The sequence below is a fragment of the Zea mays genome, chromosome 6 (assembly GCF_902167145.1).
Source record: "Zea mays cultivar B73 chromosome 6, Zm-B73-REFERENCE-NAM-5.0, whole genome shotgun sequence".
In the NCBI taxonomy this organism is placed as follows: domain Eukaryota; kingdom Viridiplantae; phylum Streptophyta; class Magnoliopsida; order Poales; family Poaceae; genus Zea; species Zea mays.
Window position 1 is genome coordinate 17,294,131 of NC_050101.1, and position 18,940 is coordinate 17,313,070.

Below are 18,940 nucleotides of genomic sequence, written 5' to 3' on the forward strand. Positions count from 1 at the left end.
AACCCGTGGTGAGACACCCCGATCCCCTTGCTGCTATCACATTTTTTTTAGTGTGCTCGGTAAAAATGTTGAACCGTTGTGTGTGTCTAATCGCAGCTAGTCGTCAATGCCATTCGTCGCGCACGCGTGTTCGATACAAGACCGGTCGGGTGCACCACGTGCTTGCACAACTCAAATCCGATCCCGTTTAGGTTGATTGATTTATAATAATACATGTGCTTTGGTTGATGTCGGGCAATGCATGTATATATGTGGATGTGTGTAATATGTTTCGGTACTACGCATTGGTAGGATCAGGTTTGCGATTGGAGAACAAGAGGTTGTTGATGTGTGTGATTTGTAGTTTGTCTAATTACGTTTTGGTCGATGTGATGTATAGTGGTGTTTGACTAGATGTGGGTATAAAATGTTTTGATTTTATGCTGTGGCAAGGTCGCATTCACGTTTTGGTAAACACGTGTGTCATGCTTGTTTTATGTGATGAGTAAGTTTGGAAATACATGTGATGTGAGGATTGAATTAGTACATGTATGTGCGTGTGTGCCGTGGTGTATTATGGTAGTGGTGGCGTGAGATAATTGTTTGAGGTGTGCGGGTGTATGCCGTGATATGGTTACACTCGCAACGAGAAAAGATGTACACATTGGGTAACACGACGCTTAGGTTGCTGTTGTATAATCGAATAAAGGATGTATTATTAAGCTTGAATCAAAATGCGGGGTACTAGTAGCACGCTGGGCAGGCGGTGTTCCAAATAGATAAATCGGGTGATGTGGTAGTTGTCAAACGTGATAGAAGTTGAGTCACTTAGGTTATAAATTGATGCTCGACATGTGAGGTCTCCAAAATATGGTGTTTTAAGGACTTGTGTGTTTTCCAGTTTAAGTTGAGAAAATGGTTAAGAAAAACTAATTAACCTGCTCCCACCTCTGTTTTTGAGTTGCGAAGTCTAAAATACTTGCTAAGTTTTATATTAGTTAGCCAACTTGTTAGATGACTGGGTTAAGCGCGGAATCACGATGAATTGTTTGTTGTAGTCTAAATACGTATGTTTATGGTCGTGGATGAAGCTTAGTAGTGCTCATGGGAAGTCTAAGTTAAAATGCAAATTATTGGGTGAAAAGCGCTTCGATGTTGATTTTCGTGGAGAACGCGTGGTTAATTGAGTATGGTAAATCTAGCGCACAAAATGACTTGGATAAAATTTATGAGTCAACTTGATGGTCCTAATTTGACTAATTTAACTCTAATCAACGGTGAAGTGTTAGAATAATTTAAGTCTCTAGAACGCGACTAATTCTGGAATTATAGAGAAGCTGAAAGTTAATGATTGTTGTTTTGGACTGCTGAGAGCACCTAGAGGGGGGGGTGAATAGGTGATCCTGTACAAACTTCAAACTTAAGCCACAAAAACTTGTTAAGTGTTAGCACGATTATTGCCAAGTGGCTAAGGTGAAGTCTCAACAAAACACAGTACCACAAGAGAATCAAGCACAGAGTGACACAGTGGTTTTATCCCGTGGTTCGGCCAAGACCAACGCTTGCCTACTCCACGTTGTGGCGTCCCAACGGACGAGGGTTGCAATCAACCCCTCTCAAGCGGTCCAAAGACCCACTTGAATACCACGGTGTTTTGTTGTTCCTTTCACTATCCCGTTTGCAAGGAATCTCCACAAGTTGGAGTCTCTTGCCCTTACAAGTATATGATCACAAAGAAACACAGAGTAAGGGAGGGAAGCAACACACACAAATCCACAGCGAAACGCGCACACACACGGCCAAGAATCGAGCTCACAAGAGTATCACAAAGTTCTCACTAGAACAGAGCTCGAAACACTTAGAATGACAATCAAATGCGCAGAGACTGAGTGTGGATGATCAAGAATGCTCAAAGGTTGCTTGTGTGTCTCCTCCATGCGCCTAGGGGCTCCTTTTATAGCTCCAAGGCAGCTAGGAGCCGTTGAGAGCAATTCCGGAAGGCTATCCTGGCCTTCTGTCGACGGGGGCACCAGACAGTCCGGTGCACACCGGACACTGTCCGGTGCCCGATTTGTTTCCTTAAACGGCGAAGACGACCGTTGCAGACCGTTGGCAGATCTGGCGCTGTTGGCGCACCGGACATGTCCGGTGCACACCGGACAGTCCGGTGCCGTCTTCCGACCGTTGGCTCGGCCACGTGTCCCGTGCGGATTGCGCGGCCGACCGTTGGCCCTGGCCGACCGTTGGCTCACCGGACAGTCCGGTGCACACCGGACAGTCCGGTGAATTTTAGCCGTACGCCGCCGGCCAATTTCCCGAGAGTGGCCAGTTCGCGTCGAGTCGGCCTGGCGCACCGGACACTGTCCGGTGCACACCGGACAGTCCGGTGCTCCAGACCGAGCAAGGTCTTGGCTGCACACAGCCAAGTCTTTTGTCCTCTTTTCTTTTCTGTTTCTAACACTTAGACAAATATATTAGTACACAAAACCAATGTACTAAGGATTAGAAACATACCTTTACTCCATGATTTGTACTTTGTCCCATTTTACAATTAGGCACCTGTGTTGGGCACTAAATCACCAAAATACTTAGAAATGGCCCAAGGGCACATTTCCCTTTCAATCTCCCCCTTTTTGGTGATTTATGCCAACACAACATAAAGCAAGTTGAACAAGTACAAAAACACTTCAAATAAGAACTTAAATTGTTTTGTATCAATTTTGGTATATATGGATCATCCTTTGCCACCACTTGGTTTGTTTTTGCAAATCAAACTCAAATCTCTATTTCTACGACAAACACACATGTTGAAGCATAAAGAGAGTCATTCCAAAAGAGTTTGATCAAAAACTCCCCCTTTTTCCCATAATCAATACTTCTCCCCACAAGAAGCCAACTTTTGACAAGAGAGACAACATAAGAATTTTGACAAACAAAAAACTCTATTCTACTATTTTCAAAATCTCTCAAGTGGTAGCTGATCCATTTATTGCTTTGGCCTTTATTTTCTCCCCCTTTGGCATCAAGCACCAAAACGGGATAAATCGTGGCCCATTAACCCCATTGCCTCACCAAAATCATCAATTAAGAGCAAATGGCAACAAGAGTTCATGAGATGGACTTGGAATAATTTACCCTCTCATCGGAGTGCAGTGGAAGTCTTTCATGGTCCAAGTCCACCTTTTCCCTTTCAATTCTCCTTTGAGACTAAAACAAGCAAACTCAAGCATATGGTTAGTCTCAAAGGGTCAAGTTGTAACACATCTCCCCCTAAACATGTGCATCACTTTGCAACGGACTTGTGAGGTCCAGGGAGTGTTTGAACAACTTGAGCACCATAATACGCAACAAAATGCAGAATGGACATGATCAAAGGCATAAACACATGTATGCTACAATTCAATCCAAGTTCCGCGAATCTAAGACATTTAGCTCACTACGCAACCTGCAAAAGGTCTTCTCATCTAAAGGCTTGGTAAAGATATCGGCTAGCTGGTTCTCGGTGCTTACATAAAACACTTCGATATCTCCCTTTTGCTGGTGGTCTCTCAAAAAGTGATGCCGGATGTCTATGTGCTTTGTGCGGCTGTGTTCAACAGGATTTTCCGCTATTCGGATAGCACTCTCATTATCACATAGGAGTGGGACTTTGCTCAGATTGTAGCCAAAGTCCCTGAGGGTTTGCCTCATCCAAAGTAGTTGCGCGCAACACTGTCCTGCGGCAACGTACTCGGCCTCAGCGGTGGATAGGGCAACGGAGGTTTGTTTCTTAGAATTCCATGACACCAGGGACCTTCCTAAGAATTGGCACGTCCCCGATGTACTCTTCCTATCGACCTTACATCCAGCATAGTCGGAATCTGAGTACCCAATCAAGTCAAAGTTAGACCCCTTTGGATACCAGATCCCGAAGCAAGGCGTAGCGACTAAATATCTAAGAATTCGCTTCACAGCCACTAAGTGACACTCCTTAGGATCGGATTGAAATCTAGCACACATGCATACGCTAAGCATAATATCCGGTCTACTAGCACATAAATAAAGTAACAACCCTATCATTGACCGGTATGCTTTTTGATCAACGGACTTACCTCCTTTGTTGAGGTCGGTGTGTCCGTCGGTTCCCATCGGAGTCTTTGCGGGCTTGGCGTCCTTCATCCCAAACCGCTTTAGCAGATCTTGCGTGTACTTCGTTTGGGAGATGAAGGTGCCGTCCTTGAGTTGCTTCACTTGGAACCCAAGGAAGTAGTTCAACTCGCCCATCATTGACATCTCGAATTTCTGCGTCATCACCCTGCTAAACTCTTCACAAGACTTTTGGTTAGTAGAACCAAATATTATGTCATCGACATAAATTTGGCACACAAACAAATCACCATTACAAGTCTTAGTAAAAAGAGTTGGATCGGCTTTCCCAACCTTGAAAGCATTAGCAACTAAGAAATCTCTAAGGCATTCATACCATGCTCTTGGGGCTTGTTTAAGTCCATAGAGCGCCTTAGAGAGCTTACACACGTGGTCGGGGTACCGTTCATCCTCGAAGCCAGGGGGTTGCTCCACGTACACCTCCTCCTTTATTGGCCCGTTGAGGAAAGCGCTCTTCACATCCATTTGGTACAATCTGAAAGAATGGTGAGCGGCATATGCTAGCAAGATACGAATGGACTCTAGCCTAGCCACAGGAGCAAAAGTCTCCTCAAAGTCCAAACCTGCGACTTGGGCATAACCTTTTGCCACAAGTCGAGCCTTGTTCCTTGTCACCACTCCGTGCTCGTCCTGTTTGTTGCGGAACACCCACTTGGTTCCCACAACATTTTGCTTGGGACGAGGCACCAGCGTCCAAACTTCATTGCGCTTGAAGTTGTTGAGTTCCTCCTGCATGGCCAACACCCAATCCGGATCTAGCAAGGCCTCCTCTACCCTGAAAGGCTCAATAGAGGAGACAAAAGAGTAATGCTCACAAAAATTAACTAATCGAGATCGAGTAGTTACTCCCTTGCTAATGTCACCCAGAATCTGGTCGACGGGATGATCCCTTTGAATCATCGCTCGAACTTGGGTTGGAGGTGCTGGTTGTGCTTCTTCCTCCATCACGTGATCATCTTGTGCTCCCCCTTGATCACACGCCTCCTTTTGATGAACCTGTTCATCGTCTTGAGTTGGGGGATGCACCGTGGTTGAGGAAGAAGGTTGATCTCGTTCATCTTGCTCCTGTGGCCGAACGTCTCCAATCGCCATGGTTCGTATAGCGGCCATCGGAACATCTTCTTCATCTACATCATCACAATCAACAACTTGCTCTCTTGGAGAGCCATTAGTCTCATCAAATACAACGTCGCTAGAGACTTCAACCAAACCCGATGATTTGTTGAAGACCCTATACGCCTTTGTATTTGAATCATAACCTAATAAAAACCCTTCTACAGCTTTGGGAGCAAACTTAGAATTTCTACCCTTCTTCACTAGAATGTAGCATTTGCTCCCAAATACATGAAAGTACGATACATTGGGTTTGTTACCGGTTAGCAGCTCGTACGACGTCTTCTTGAGGAGGCGGTGAAGGTAGACCCTGTTGATGGCGTGGCAAGCCGTGTTCACGGCTTCCGACCAAAAGCACTCGGGGGTCTTGAACTCTCCAAGCATCGTCCTCGCCATATCGATTAGCGTCCTGTTCTTCCTCTCTACCACACCATTTTGTTGTGGTGTGTAGGGAGCGGAGAACTCGTGCTTGATCCCTTCCTCCTCAAGAAACTCCTCCACTTGAAGGTTTTTGAACTCGGACCCGTTGTCGCTCCTTATCTTCTTCACTTTGAGCTCAAACTCATTTTGAGCTCTCCTGAGGAAACGCTTGAGGGTCCCCTGGGTTTCAGACTTATCCTGCAAAAAGAACACCCAAGTGAAGCGGGAAAAGTCATCAACGATAACTAAACCATACTTACTTCCTCCTATGCTTAGGTAGGCGACGGGTCCAAAGAGGTCCATATGTAGCAGCTCCAGGGGTCTTGACGTGGTCATCACATTCTTGCTGTGATGCGCTCCTCCCACCTGTTTACCTTGCCTTGATTCCCATCACCGAATATAATTGAATCTTGGGAATCCTTATTCTTGACGTAGGAGGTGAACATCTTCTTCTCCCCCGTCATATGGTTTGTGCATCCGCTGTCGATAATCCAGCTTGAACCCCCGGATGCATAAACCTGCAAGGCAAATTTAGGCTTGGGTCTTAGGTACCCAACTCATGTTGGGTCCTGCAAGGTTAGCACAAATGTTTTTAGGGACCCAGATGCAAGTTTTATCTCCCTTGCATCTTGCCCCTAACTTCCTAGCAATTACCTTCTTACCCTTTCTACAAATAGCAAAGGGAGCATTACAAGCATAATAAATGGTAGAAGGTTCATTTACTACTTTCCTAGGAGCATGAATAACATTCTTTCTAGGCACATGAGCAATATTTCTCCTAGGCATATCCCTATCATGCTTATAAGAAGAACTAGAGGCAAACATGGCATGAGAATCATAAACATGTGAATCAGAATCATTATAAGCATTTCTAGCATTTCTCCTATCATAATACATAAAAGCATGGTTCTTTTTAGCATTACTAGCCATAGGGGCCTTCCCTTTCTCCTTGACGAAGATGGGAGCCTTATGGCTTGTTAAGTTCTTGGCCTCTCTCTTGTAGCCAAGACCATCCTTAATTGAGGGGTGTCTACCAACCGTGTAGGCATCCCTTGCAAATTTTATTTTATCAACTTCATTCTTGCTAGTCTTAAGTTGGGCATTAAGACTAGCCACTTCCTTATTTAACTTGGAAATTAAAACTAGATGTTCACTACAGACATCAACATCGAAATCCTTACACCTAGTGCAAATCTTAACATGTTCTACACAAGAATTAGATTTATTTGCTACTTCTAACTTAGCATTTAAATCATTGTTAACACCTTGTAAAGTAGAAATGGTTTCATGACAAGTAGATAGTTCATAAGAAAGCATTTCATTTCTTTTTACTTCTAAAGCATATGATTTTTGTGCCTCTACAAATTTATCATGTTCATCATACAATAAATCCTCCTGCTTTTCTAAAAGCCTATCCTTTTCATTCAATGCATCAATCAATTCATTGATTTTATCTATCTTAGATCTATCTAAGCCCTTGAACAAGCATGAATAATCTATGTCATCATCATCACTCGATTCATTATCACTAGAAGAAGCATAAGTGGAGTTTTGAGTACTCACTTTCTTCTCCCTTGCCATAAGGCATGTGAGACGCTCGTTGGGGAAGAGGGAAGACTTGTTGAAGGCAGTAGCAGCGAGTCCTTCATTGTCGGAGTCGGAGGAGGAGCAATCCGAGTCCCACTCCTTTCCTAGATGCGCCTCGCCCTTTGCCTTCTTGTATTGCTTCTTCTTCTCTCTTTTGTTCCCCTTTTCCTGGTCACTTTCATTATCGGGACAGTTAGCTATAAAATGACCAAGCTTACCGCATTTGAAGCATGAGCGCTTCCCCTTGGTCTTGGTCTTGCTTGGCTGCCCCTTGCGACCATTTAGCGCCGTCTTGAACCTCTTGATGATGAGAGCCATCTCTTCATCGTTGAGTCCGGCCGCCTCAATTTGTGCCACCTTGCTAGGTAGCGCCTCCTTGCTTCGTGTTGCCTTGAGAGCGAGAGGTTGCGGCTCGTTGATTGGACCATTCAAGGCGTCGTCCACATATCTCGCCTCCTTGATCATCATTCGCCCGCTAACAAATTTCCCAAGAACTTCTTCGGGCGACATCTTGGTGTACCTGGGATTTTCACGTATATTGTTCACCAAGTGAGGATCAAGAACGGTAAATGACCTTAGCATTAGGCGGACGACGTCGTGGTCCGTCCATCGCGTGCTCCCGTAGCTTCTTATCTTGTTGATAAGGGTCTTGAGTCGATTGTATGTTTGCGTTGGCTCCTCGCCCCTTATCATTGCGAACCGTCCAAGCTCGCCCTCCACCAACTCCATCTTGGTGAGTAAGGTGACGTCGTTCCCCTCATGAGAAATCTTGAGGGTGTCCCAGATTTGCTTGGCGTTATCCAAGCCGCTCACCTTATGGTATTCATCCCTGCACAAGGAAGCTAGAAGAACAGTAGTAGCTTGTGCATTCTTATGAATTTGTTCATTAATGAACATGGGACTATCCGAACTATCAAAGTGCATTCCACTCTCTACAATCTCCCATATACTAGGATGGAGAGAGAATAGGTGACTACGCATTTTGTGGCTCCAAAATCCGTAGTCCTCTCCATCAAAGTGTGGGGGCTTGCCGAGTGGAATGGAGAGCAAATGAGAATGTGAACTTTGCGGAATACGAGAGTAATCAAATGAAAAGTTCGATTTAACCGGTTTTCTTCTCTCGTAGTCGTTGTGGTCCTCGTCCTTTTGGGAAGAAGTAGACTCGTCGCTGTCGTAGTAGACGATCTCCTTGATGCACCTTGTCTTCTTCTTCTTCCCTTCCTTTCGTCTTTGGCCCGAGCCGGAGTCGGTGGGCTTATCGTCCTTCGGCTCGTTGACGAAAGACTCCTTCTCTTTGTCATTGATCACAATACCCTTCCCCTTAGGATCCATCTCTTCGGGCGGTTAGTCCCTTTGTGAAGAGAACGGCTCCGATACCAATTGAGAGCACCTAGAGGGGGGGTGAATAGGTGATCCTGTACAAACTTCAAACTTAAGCCACAAAAACTTGTTAAGTGTTAGCACGATTATTGCCAAGTGGCTAAGGTGAAGTCTCAACTAAACACAGTACCACAAGAGAATCAAGCACAGAGTGACACAGTGGTTTTATCCCGTGGTTCGGCCAAGACCAACGCTTGCCTACTCCATGTTGTGGCGTCCCAACGGACGAGGGTTGCAATCAACCCCTCTCAAGCGGTCCAAAGACCCACTTGAATACCACGGTGTTTTGTTGTTCCTTTCACTATCCCGTTTGCAAGGAATCTCCACAAGTTGGAGTCTCTTGCCCTTACAAGTATATGATCACAAAGAAACACAGAGTAAGGGAGGGAAGCAACACACACAAATCCACAGCGAAACGCGCACACACACGGCCAAGAATCGAGCTCACAAGAGTATCACAAAGTTCTCACTAGAACAGAGCTCGAAACACTTAGAATGACAATCAAATGCGCAGAGACTGAGTGTGGATGATCAAGAATGCTCAAAGGTTGCTTGTGTGTCTCCTCCATGCGCCTAGGGGCTCCTTTTATAGCTCCAAGGCAGCTAGGAGCCGTTGAGAGCAATTCCGGAAGGCTATCCTGGCCTTCTATCGACGGGGGCACCGGACAGTCCGGTGCACACCGGACACTGTCCGGTGCCCGATTTGTTTCCTTAAACGGCGAAGACGACCGTTGCAGACCGTTGGCAGATCTGGCGCTGTTGGCGCACCGGACATGTCCGGTGCACACCGGACAGTCCGGTGCCGTCTTCCGACCGTTGGCTCGGCCACGTGTCCCGCGCGGATTGCGCGGCCGACCGTTGGCCCTGGCCGACCGTTGGCTCACCGGACAGTCCGGTGCACACCGGACAGTCCGGTGAATTTTAGCCGTACGCCGCCGGCCAATTTCCCGAGAGTGGCCAGTTCGCGTCGAGTCGGCCTGGCGCACCGGACACTGTTCGGTGCACACCGGACAGTCCGGTGCTCCAGACCGAGCAAGGTCTTGGCTGCACACAGCCAAGTCTTTTGTCCTCTTTTCTTTTCTGTTTCTAACACTTAGACAAATATATTAGTACACAAAACCAATGTACTAAGGATTAGAAACATACCTTTACTCCATGATTTGTACTTTGTCCCATTTTACAATTAGGCACCTGTGTTGGGCACTAAATCACCAAAATACTTAGAAATGGCCCAAGGGCACATTTCCCTTTCAACTGCACACGCTGTTTTCATTGTGCTGTTTGTTTGATGAATTAAATTATGTTTTCTGTAGGAAAGTTGTATAGAAGAGTTGTAGATAACCTTATTATCTTGCTGGTACTAAAATTTTACAGCCCAAAACCTGATCGTTTAAGAGTTGTGCTTTTCACAAGTCCAGCACCTGAATCTGTCGAATTTCTGAACAGATTTCAGAAATTGCAGTGGTTGATTAAGTTAATGTTGAGATCAGTTATTGGTGTTCACAAGAAAGTTGTAGACAACTTTATTATCTTGCTGGTGTTAAAATTTGACAGCCATAGGTCTGACAGTTTATGAGTTATGCTTTTTACAAATTCAGTAACTGAATCTTTCCAAATTCTGTACAGATTTCAGAAACTGCATTGTTTGCTCAATTTAATGTTGCAATCTGTTCATGGTCGTTATAAGAAAGTTGTAGATGCTTTTCTGATCTTGCTTGTGTTAAAATTTCATAACTAAAGGCCTAACGGTTTAAGAGTTATGAATTTTACAACTTGGTTGCTGTGTTCTGTCCACTGACAGAACAGATTTCAAAGACTGAAATGTTTGATTTAGTTAAACCTGGAATCACCCCTTGGGGATTATAAAAGTTGTGTAGTACTTTTGCCAAGCTTTCCAAAAAGTCTTGGATCACTATTTTTGGTGGTCTGAAGATTAAGTTATGGATGTTTAAAGTCTGAAGACTGAATCTGTCCAATTCTGGGCAGCAAAGCCTTCTAATGTGTTTTATCCTAAATTGCATATTAAACCACTTTGAGATGTTTATAAATAATTTGTAGAACATTTAATTAGCTTTCCAGAAAGTCTAGGATCAATTTGTTTGGATGACTGAATCTTCAATTGTGAATTTTTGAAGTTGCAAGTCTGAATCTGTCCAAATCTGGACAGAGCTGCTGTGATTGCACTTTTTGACCTTGCTATGTATTGAATCAGGTTGAGGTGAAAATACCAAAGTTATAGTTCACTTTTTAAGCTTTCCAGAAAGTCCTAGTTTAATATTTTTGGATTAATATTTGAAAAGTTATGACTGAAACAAGTAACTGCTGTATTGCTGTCCAAAAATCTGCATGTGCACATTTGATGGTTGAGTTCACCCTTTTGGCTAAAAATGCTTAATTAGCACTTAACGAACTTAGATTTGTGATGTCTAAACTTAAGTTAACATGTGTCCATGATCAATGTGCTTGCTTGCTGTAGTTGAGTGTAGATAGGAGTTCCGTAGTTATTGATGTCTATGTCGTACTTAAACTTACGTTGCCTTGGTTGGATTTGTGTGGTCGGTGATGCTTTTGCGCGATTAATAGGAGAACTAATAAAAAGTCGTATCCAAATAAATAAAATGTGCGTGTACTTGTCATATCGTATTTGTGTTGCGTAAATAAATAAAATGTGGTCGTCGTGTTAATGGTGTTAATGATGAACGCCGATAACATATGAATAGCTAGCGCTTGCGTATAGTCGTTGCAGTGTCTTACACTTAAATGTTAGTTTGCTACCATGTATTTATATAGCTTGTGATATTTTTCATTGTATTCATACATATGCATCCTGCATCTCATTTAGGACCGAGAGGTGACGACCGTGCCAGTGATGTGGTGGTAACAACAAGGTGCAGTTGGTGGACGTACTGAAGGATGGTGGACTTAACCAGTGGATGCTCGCCAAGCGAGCACCTCCCTCCCCCAGCAAACACTGTCTAAGTGTTAAAATAAAGGCAAGCCCCGGTTTTATGCATAACCGTTTATATATGCTATTTTACTACACTTAATGTTTGTAGGCTTGTACTGTGCACTTAAGTGTAGGAGTTGTTTGGAACCTTAGTTGCATGAACTCAGGATTCCCTTTTGAGATGGATACTAGTATGCTAGGTCGAGTAGCTGCTTTATTAATTAGGATCTCGGTAGAAGACGAGTGATTTTTCTAGCACTCGCGCGAGGTCAGGAATTGGCTGTATCCACTTTCCTATCATATTGATGTTGGTTTGTGGGCAACAATCCATGGGGATTGGTTGTTCACGGGATAAAAAGTTGATTAAGGATTAAGGTGTGGTACCGTGAGTCAAGCGTTTGAACGTACTAAGCACATGCCGAGAAATATGGTAAATCGGTAAGCCTAGTACCTGAGTGAACCTGGCAGTGGACATACCCCCTCACGCGACCTGAGACGTAGTCTCCCATTCCGGTTATGGTGGGTACAAGTGCGGTCACTGCATGACGGCCAGTCGGGGTCAGTGAGGCATTGTACGCCAAGGCGGTGAGCCCTGATCTGCTGACGGGGAATCGATGGGGACGATTGATATGTGTGGGGACGGAGTGCCCCTGCATGTCGTGTGTTTAGGTTTACCTTGCAAGGATAAAAACTCGATTCGAATCGTCTGCTTCTCGCAGCTAATGAGACTGCTTGATCCATGCTGCTACATTGAGTAACAAGTGGAACTGTGATGAGATGATACAACATGTTGATTGCTAAAACTGCTTGTTACTATGTATGAGTAGATAGTACACTTTTAGCCTTAAGAGAGTCACACTTAATTTTGACAAAGATAAAATCTTGACTTAGAAACTCAGCTAGTGCTTTTGGCAACCAAACCCCACAGCCAAACAGCTGCATGTCTAGAGGTAGAGGAGTATAGACTCCTCACACCGGGTAAGTCTAGCTGAGTATTAGTATACTCAGCCTTGCTTGTGGCATAATTTTTGCAGGTACTTCTTAGGATGACTAGTTGATGGTGTGACTTGGCCTACGTCCCTGCCACCGGGATAGACGGTCGAGTGGGTTACTGCTTCCGCAGGAGAGGACCAGGAGGAGTAGCGTGGCCAGGCTTCGCCATGTTACTCGGTTTTCTCCGTTAGTTATTTCCGCTGCATTAAAATTTATGATTATTATTTCTGAAACTCCGATAATGTAATCACTATTGATACTTAATAAATTTGTGGTATTATGTTTTATTGTATTTCTCTGTACCTCACCTTCGAGTGAGCTAGTGGTATTCGATCCTGGATAAGTGGCCTCGTCGGACTAGATCCGAGGGACTGACGATTTATTCCTATTTAAGTGTGGTCTAGCCTTTAAGGTGGGACTTAGGCACTTAAGTTGGAATAATTCGGGCGGTTCCGCCACAGCTGGTATCGGAGCGAATACCATCACAGAGAAGTCAATAACTCATGATTACCAACCTTTTCAAAAGTAAAACTTGCTTAGAAACCCAGTTGGATAGATGTCAGGACGATAAGGGTAGACCTAGGACGTGAAGCCTTAGGAAATAGATGGGTAGCTAGGTGGCTATATTTATATAGGCCATAAAGGCTACTAATACTATTAATAAGGATGTTGTAGAAGCATCCGAAAGATTAGTTAGGTCTGAGAAGACGACTAGAATGAGCATGCATCATGATTGTCGCATTATAATTGTCTCTTGTGCACCCACATGCTTCTCTCACCTTATTCCAATAATAAAAACTTGTGAATAATGTGATGTACTGCTATGTTAGAAGTGCCTTACCCCGTGTCAGATTGGTAAGTCTTGTTATGTCGTGATATGTGTTTCTCTTGTCTTGCTAGCTTGGTAATATTGAAATTGTTCAACCCCTTTTTGCCAAAAAAAAAAAATTTGTTGCTTGTTTGTCCGCAAAAGACCCCCATTTTAACCAACCTTGAGCTTAGCAAGTGAAACCTCTTAAAAAAAAATATTTTCATGCTTGTGTAGGTATTTTCTAACCCTTGTGTGTTTTACCCTGAAGTTGCACCTACACAACTTGTAGACACCCATAGCTTGACCCCTAAACCGACTAAAACTTCCTTGTGCACTTCTTGTGTCAAAAAAAATTATTGTTGGTGTCTAGTTGCGCGAACCCTATCAAGGCCATGTTTCTTTCCATAAATCCTTGCCCCTGAAACTTCATAGCATTCATGTTGATCATCCAGCTGATCTTGTTGCCTACCTCTCCTTTCGCTTGGATCGGGTAATCTTCTCCTTGTGAATCATGTTGTGGCTTTATCATCCGAATCCCTGGATCCTTTATCGATCCTGCCCCGTTATCTGGTTATCTGCTATAACCTGTTCTCAAGTATCAGATGTTGATCTCGCCTAAATCTCTCATTTCTGATCGTTCTCATACCCCCTTCTCTGAGGATCATGACGTCATTTTATCAACTTATCTCTAATCAGTGCATCCATTTAGTTCAATGGATTTCATTGTTGTCCTTGGTTCTCTCATGTCTCTAACAGCTCAACAATCTATTTTGATGTCATGGTCGGTTCATCCTCATATCAATTCTCGTGCTAATATCTGATCTGATAATCTCCATGCTGATCATAAAATGGTTCTTTGAGTTAAATGAAAATTCTCATGTGATGCTCTTTTTGCCAGCAATCTCTGCTTCAACTCTGATCTTATTTTTCTGAGCCATACTCTCATGGGCTCCATCTAATTATGCCAAGTAAATTTTTCATTGGCTATGTTTAGTAATGGTGTCATGACTAACGACTGATGGTGCCGCGACGAAACCGAGAGCCTACTATGGTGCACACATGGTTGAGCTGCTCGGCACGCGATGGTATCGTGGTTAATAGTCGTGATCCGTTACGAGATTATGCTGATGTGCTATCTTTTGTGGACATTCTCTCAGAGTGATCGCTGCATTTTGTCTCGATATGTCGCGATATTCTATCAAAATCTATCTTCCATATCCATCTAATGACATCTTATGAATTGGCATCTATCATCAGCCTGGGAGTTACATGCTTCTCCACCCTTGAAGATCCTCATGCGAATCTCGGGACGAGATTCTGTTTAAGGGGGGAAGGCTGTGACACCCCAGGTGTCTATTTCGCGTTATGTCGGGAGATTAATCCTAATCTCGGATGCTCAGTAAAAATTTCTATTTCTCGATCGTGCCTATCTCTGTTTATCAGGCTTTCTCTCGGAAGTTCACCGAATTCAGAGTTAATCGATCGCGAGAAACAACCAATTTTGAGGCGTGTTAAAACTTTTTAATTCTCGGAACTCATGCAGACTCGAAGATCAATCTCGAATTTTAAATCTCATTTGAAGCTCTCTAAATCAAACTCTCGACGACTATTATCTGATCTGAGCCCGAATCCAATTCCTCGAACCTCGATCGATGTCCGACTATTTTAATCCGACTCCGTACTCTCAAACGGAATACTCAATATGTCGTCCTCTAAATAATCCTTACTCGACTCGGCCAAATATCTCATGTCCGAACCGAATTCAAAACCCCGTATCGACTGTGATTTTAAAATGCCACGATCCGATTTCTCCGGCTAAAAATCCGAAAGCTGGTCATATCCCGAGGCATTTTATTTTCGAATCACGCATAGGGAAATTATTTCCGAGCGAATTCAAGTCAAACTCTCGGCTGAAATTAATCGCTCATTCGCCCGATCGTCCGAACTCTCATTCACTCTGTTTGCGTACAGACGAAATCCGCGGGAACATTTTTAGTCCGGAAAATATTTAGCGCAACCTGTTTGGCGTTTTGGCCCAGCCCGGCCCAGCCCACTAAGCAACCCTAGCCCTAGGGTTTCTCTATAAATACGGATCCCTCTCCCTTGCCCTTGGTCATTTTGCACTCCCACCCCTCCATTTTTCCCTAGCCGCCACAACCATTCTTCCTCCCTGTTCGCAGCAGCAGCACGCCAGCGCAGGGAACTTCCCTTCCTTCTCGCCAGCGCAGGGAGCAGCTAGCAGCCATGGCGCCTCCACCTCCCAGCGCCTAGACCTTCCTCTCCAGCGTGCCCCCTCTAGGCATAGCGGCAGCTCCTCCTCCCTCTGCTTCGTGCGCGCAGGAGCAGAAGCTCCATGGCCGCCGAGCCCCCTTCTATGGCCGGGCGTCCCTTCCTTCCGGCGCGCTGAAGCATCTCCTGGCGACCTCACCTTCTCAGCGCAGAAGCTTGGGGCCTCCCATGGCGCCCTCCTCCCTGGTCTCCCTTGCGCAGGGCAGCCATGGTCGGGCTCCCCTGGAGCAGGCGCTCCTAGCAGCCATGGCTCCCTCCCTCGGTTGCTCCTCGCTGCTTCTTTCCCATGGAACTGGCGCAGGGGACAACTCCATCTCTCCCCTTGGCGCCACCTTCAGGCAGGGTAGCAGGGAGCTCGACGCCCCTGTGCAGCCCACACCTTCTTCCTCCCATGGTCGAGCCCCCCCTGCACTTTCCCTTTCTTCAGCATGGCGCCCCTATTTCCCAGCCGTGCAGCTCCCTGTTGGTTCTCCACCCCGCCGGCAGCTTGGAGTCCGAGCAGGCACCGCGGGAGCCTATCCCCATGACGCCCAGCAGCCCTGCTGTCCCCTCCCCGTGACGCGACGTATCTGCTCGGCTCCCTCTCCCGGCAGCATAGCTCCTCGCAGCCGGATTTCCCCGCAGCCCCAGCTCGAGCAGTGAGCTCGCCGTCGCCCATTGGCTGTTCGACAGAATGCCTGTGGGAAAACATCGTGTTGTGCGCAGCCCCATCCGCGACACCGTCGAAACCCGTGGTGAGACACCCCGATCCCCTTGCTGCTATCACATTTTTTTTAGTGTGCTCGGTAAAAATGTTGAACCGTTGTGTGTGTCTAATCGCAGCTAGTCGTCAATGCCATTCGTCGCGCACGCGTGTTCGATACAAGACCGGTCGGGTGCACCACGTGCTTGCACAACTCAAATCCGATCCCGTTCAGGTTGATTGATTTATAATAATACATGTGCTTTGGTTGATGTCGGGCAATGCATGTATATATGTGGATGTGTGTAATATGTTTCGGTACTACGCATTGGTAGGATCACGTTTGCGATTGGAGAACAAGAGGTTGTTGATGTGTGCGATTTGTAGTTTGTCTAATTACGTTTTGGTCGATGTGATGTATAGTGGTGTTTGACTAGATGTGGGTATAAAATGTTTTGATTTTATGCTGTGGCAAGGTCGCATTCACGTTTTGGTAAACACGTGTGTCATGCTTGTTTTATGTGATGAGTAAGTTTGGAAATACATGTGATGTGAGGATTGAATTAGTACACGTATGTGCGTGTGTGCCGTGGTGTATTATGGTAGTGGTGGCGTGAGATAATTGTTTGAGGTGTGCGGGTGTATGCCGTGATATGGTTACACTCGCAACGAGAAAAGATGTACACATTGGGTAACACGACGCTTAGGTTGCTGTTGTATAATCGAATAAAGGATGTATTATTAAGCTTGAATCAAAATGCGGGGTACTAGTAGCAAGCTGGGCAGGCGGTGTTCCAAATAGATAAATCGGGTGATGTGGTAGTTGTCAAACGTGATAGAAGTTGAGTCACTTAGGTTATAAATTGATGCTCGACATGTGAGGTCTCCAAAATATGGTGTTTTAAGGACTTGTGTGTTTTCCAGTTTAAGTTGAGAAAATGGTTAAGAAAAACTAATTAACCTGCTCCCACCTCTGTTTTTGAGTTGCGAAGTCTAAAATACTTGCTAAGTTTTATATTAGTTAGCCAACTTGTTAGATGACTGGGTTAAGCGCGGAATCACGATGAATTGTTTGTTGTAGTCTAAATACGTATGTTTATGGTCGTGGATGAAGCTTAGTAGTGCTCATGGGAAGTCTAAGTTAAAATGCAAATTATTGGGTGAAAAGCGCTTCGATGTTGATTTTCGTGGAGAACGCGTGGTTAATTGAGTATGGTAAATCTAGCGCACAAAATGACTTGGATAAAATTTATGAGTCAACTTGATGGTCCTAATTTGACTAATTTAACTCTAATCAACGGTGAAGTGTTAGAATAATTTAAGTCTCTAGAACGCGACTAATTCTGGAATTATAGAGAAGCTGAAAGTTAATGATTGTTGTTTTGGACTGCACACGCTGTTTTCATTGTGCTGTTTGTTTGATGAATTAAATTATGTTTTCTGTAGGAAAGTTGTATAGAAGAGTTGTAGATAACCTTATTATCTTGCTGGTACTAAAATTTTACAGCCCAAAACCTGATCGTTTAAGAGTTGTGCTTTTCACAAGTCCAGCACCTGAATCTGTCGAATTTCTGAACAGATTTCAGAAATTGCAGTGGTTGATTAAGTTAATGTTGAGATCAGTTATTGGTGTTCACAAGAAAGTTGTAGACAACTTTATTATCTTGCTGGTGTTAAAATTTGACAGCCATAGGTCTGACAGTTTATGAGTTATGCTTTTTACAAATTCAGTAACTGAATCTGTCCAAATTCTGTACAGATTTCAGAAACTGCATTGTTTGCTCAATTTAATGTTGCAATCTGTTCATGGTCGTTATAAGAAAGTTGTAGATGCTTTTCTGATCTTGCTTGTGTTAAAATTTCATAACTAAAGGCCTAACGGTTTAAGAGTTATGAATTTTACAACTTGGTTGCTGTGTTCTGTCCACTGACAGAACAGATTTCAAAGACTGAAATGTTTGATTTAGTTAAACCTGGAATCACCCCTTGGGGATTATAAAAGTTGTGTAGTACTTTTGCCAAGCTTTCCAAAAAGTCTTGGATCACTATTTTTGGTGGTCTGAAGATTAAGTTATGGATGTTTAAAGTCTGAAGACTGAATCTGTCCAATTCTGGGCAGCAAAGCCTTCTAATGTGTTTTATCCTAAATTGCATATTAAACCACTTTGAGATGTTTATAAATAATTTGTAGAACATTTAATTAGCTTTCCAGAAAGTCTAGGATCAATTTGTTTGGATGACTGAATCTTCAATTGTGAATTTTTGAAGTTGCAAGTCTGAATCTGTCCAAATCTGGACAGAGCTGCTGTGATTGCACTTTTTGACCTTGCTATGTATTGAATCAGGTTGAGGTGAAAATACCAAAGTTATAGTTCACTTTTTAAGCTTTCCAGAAAGTCCTAGTTTAATATTTTTGGATTAATATTTGAAAAGTTATGACTGAAACAAGTAACTGCTGTATTGCTGTCCAAAAATCTGCATGTGCACATTTGATGGTTGAGTTCACCCTTTTGGCTAAAAATGCTTAATTAGCACTTAACGAACTTAGATTTGTGATGTCTAAACTTAAGTTAACATGTGTCCATGATCAATG

General features: G+C 44.1%; 1 protein-coding gene across 3 annotated transcripts in view; it reads left to right on the top strand.

The window, feature by feature from the left end:
* The first annotated feature begins 15,492 nt into the window (after window positions 1-15,492).
* The window catches only part of LOC100382603 (uncharacterized), a 3,989-nt gene continuing 541 nt past the window's right edge, over window positions 15,493-18,940 (top strand). Inside the window, exons 1-2 of one of the 3 annotated variants that reach the window (NM_001357039.1) lie at window positions 15,493-16,399; window positions 16,488-16,767. In NM_001357039.1, the coding sequence (NP_001343968.1) occupies window positions 15,834-16,307 (474 nt within the window). In that variant the 5' untranslated portion in view covers window positions 15,493-15,833 and the 3' untranslated portion in view covers window positions 16,308-16,399; window positions 16,488-16,767. Of the gene's footprint in view, window positions 16,400-16,487; window positions 16,768-18,940 lie in introns of those variants that run through there. The other 2 variants (XM_023301268.2, XM_023301269.2) reach the window with 2 other exon arrangements.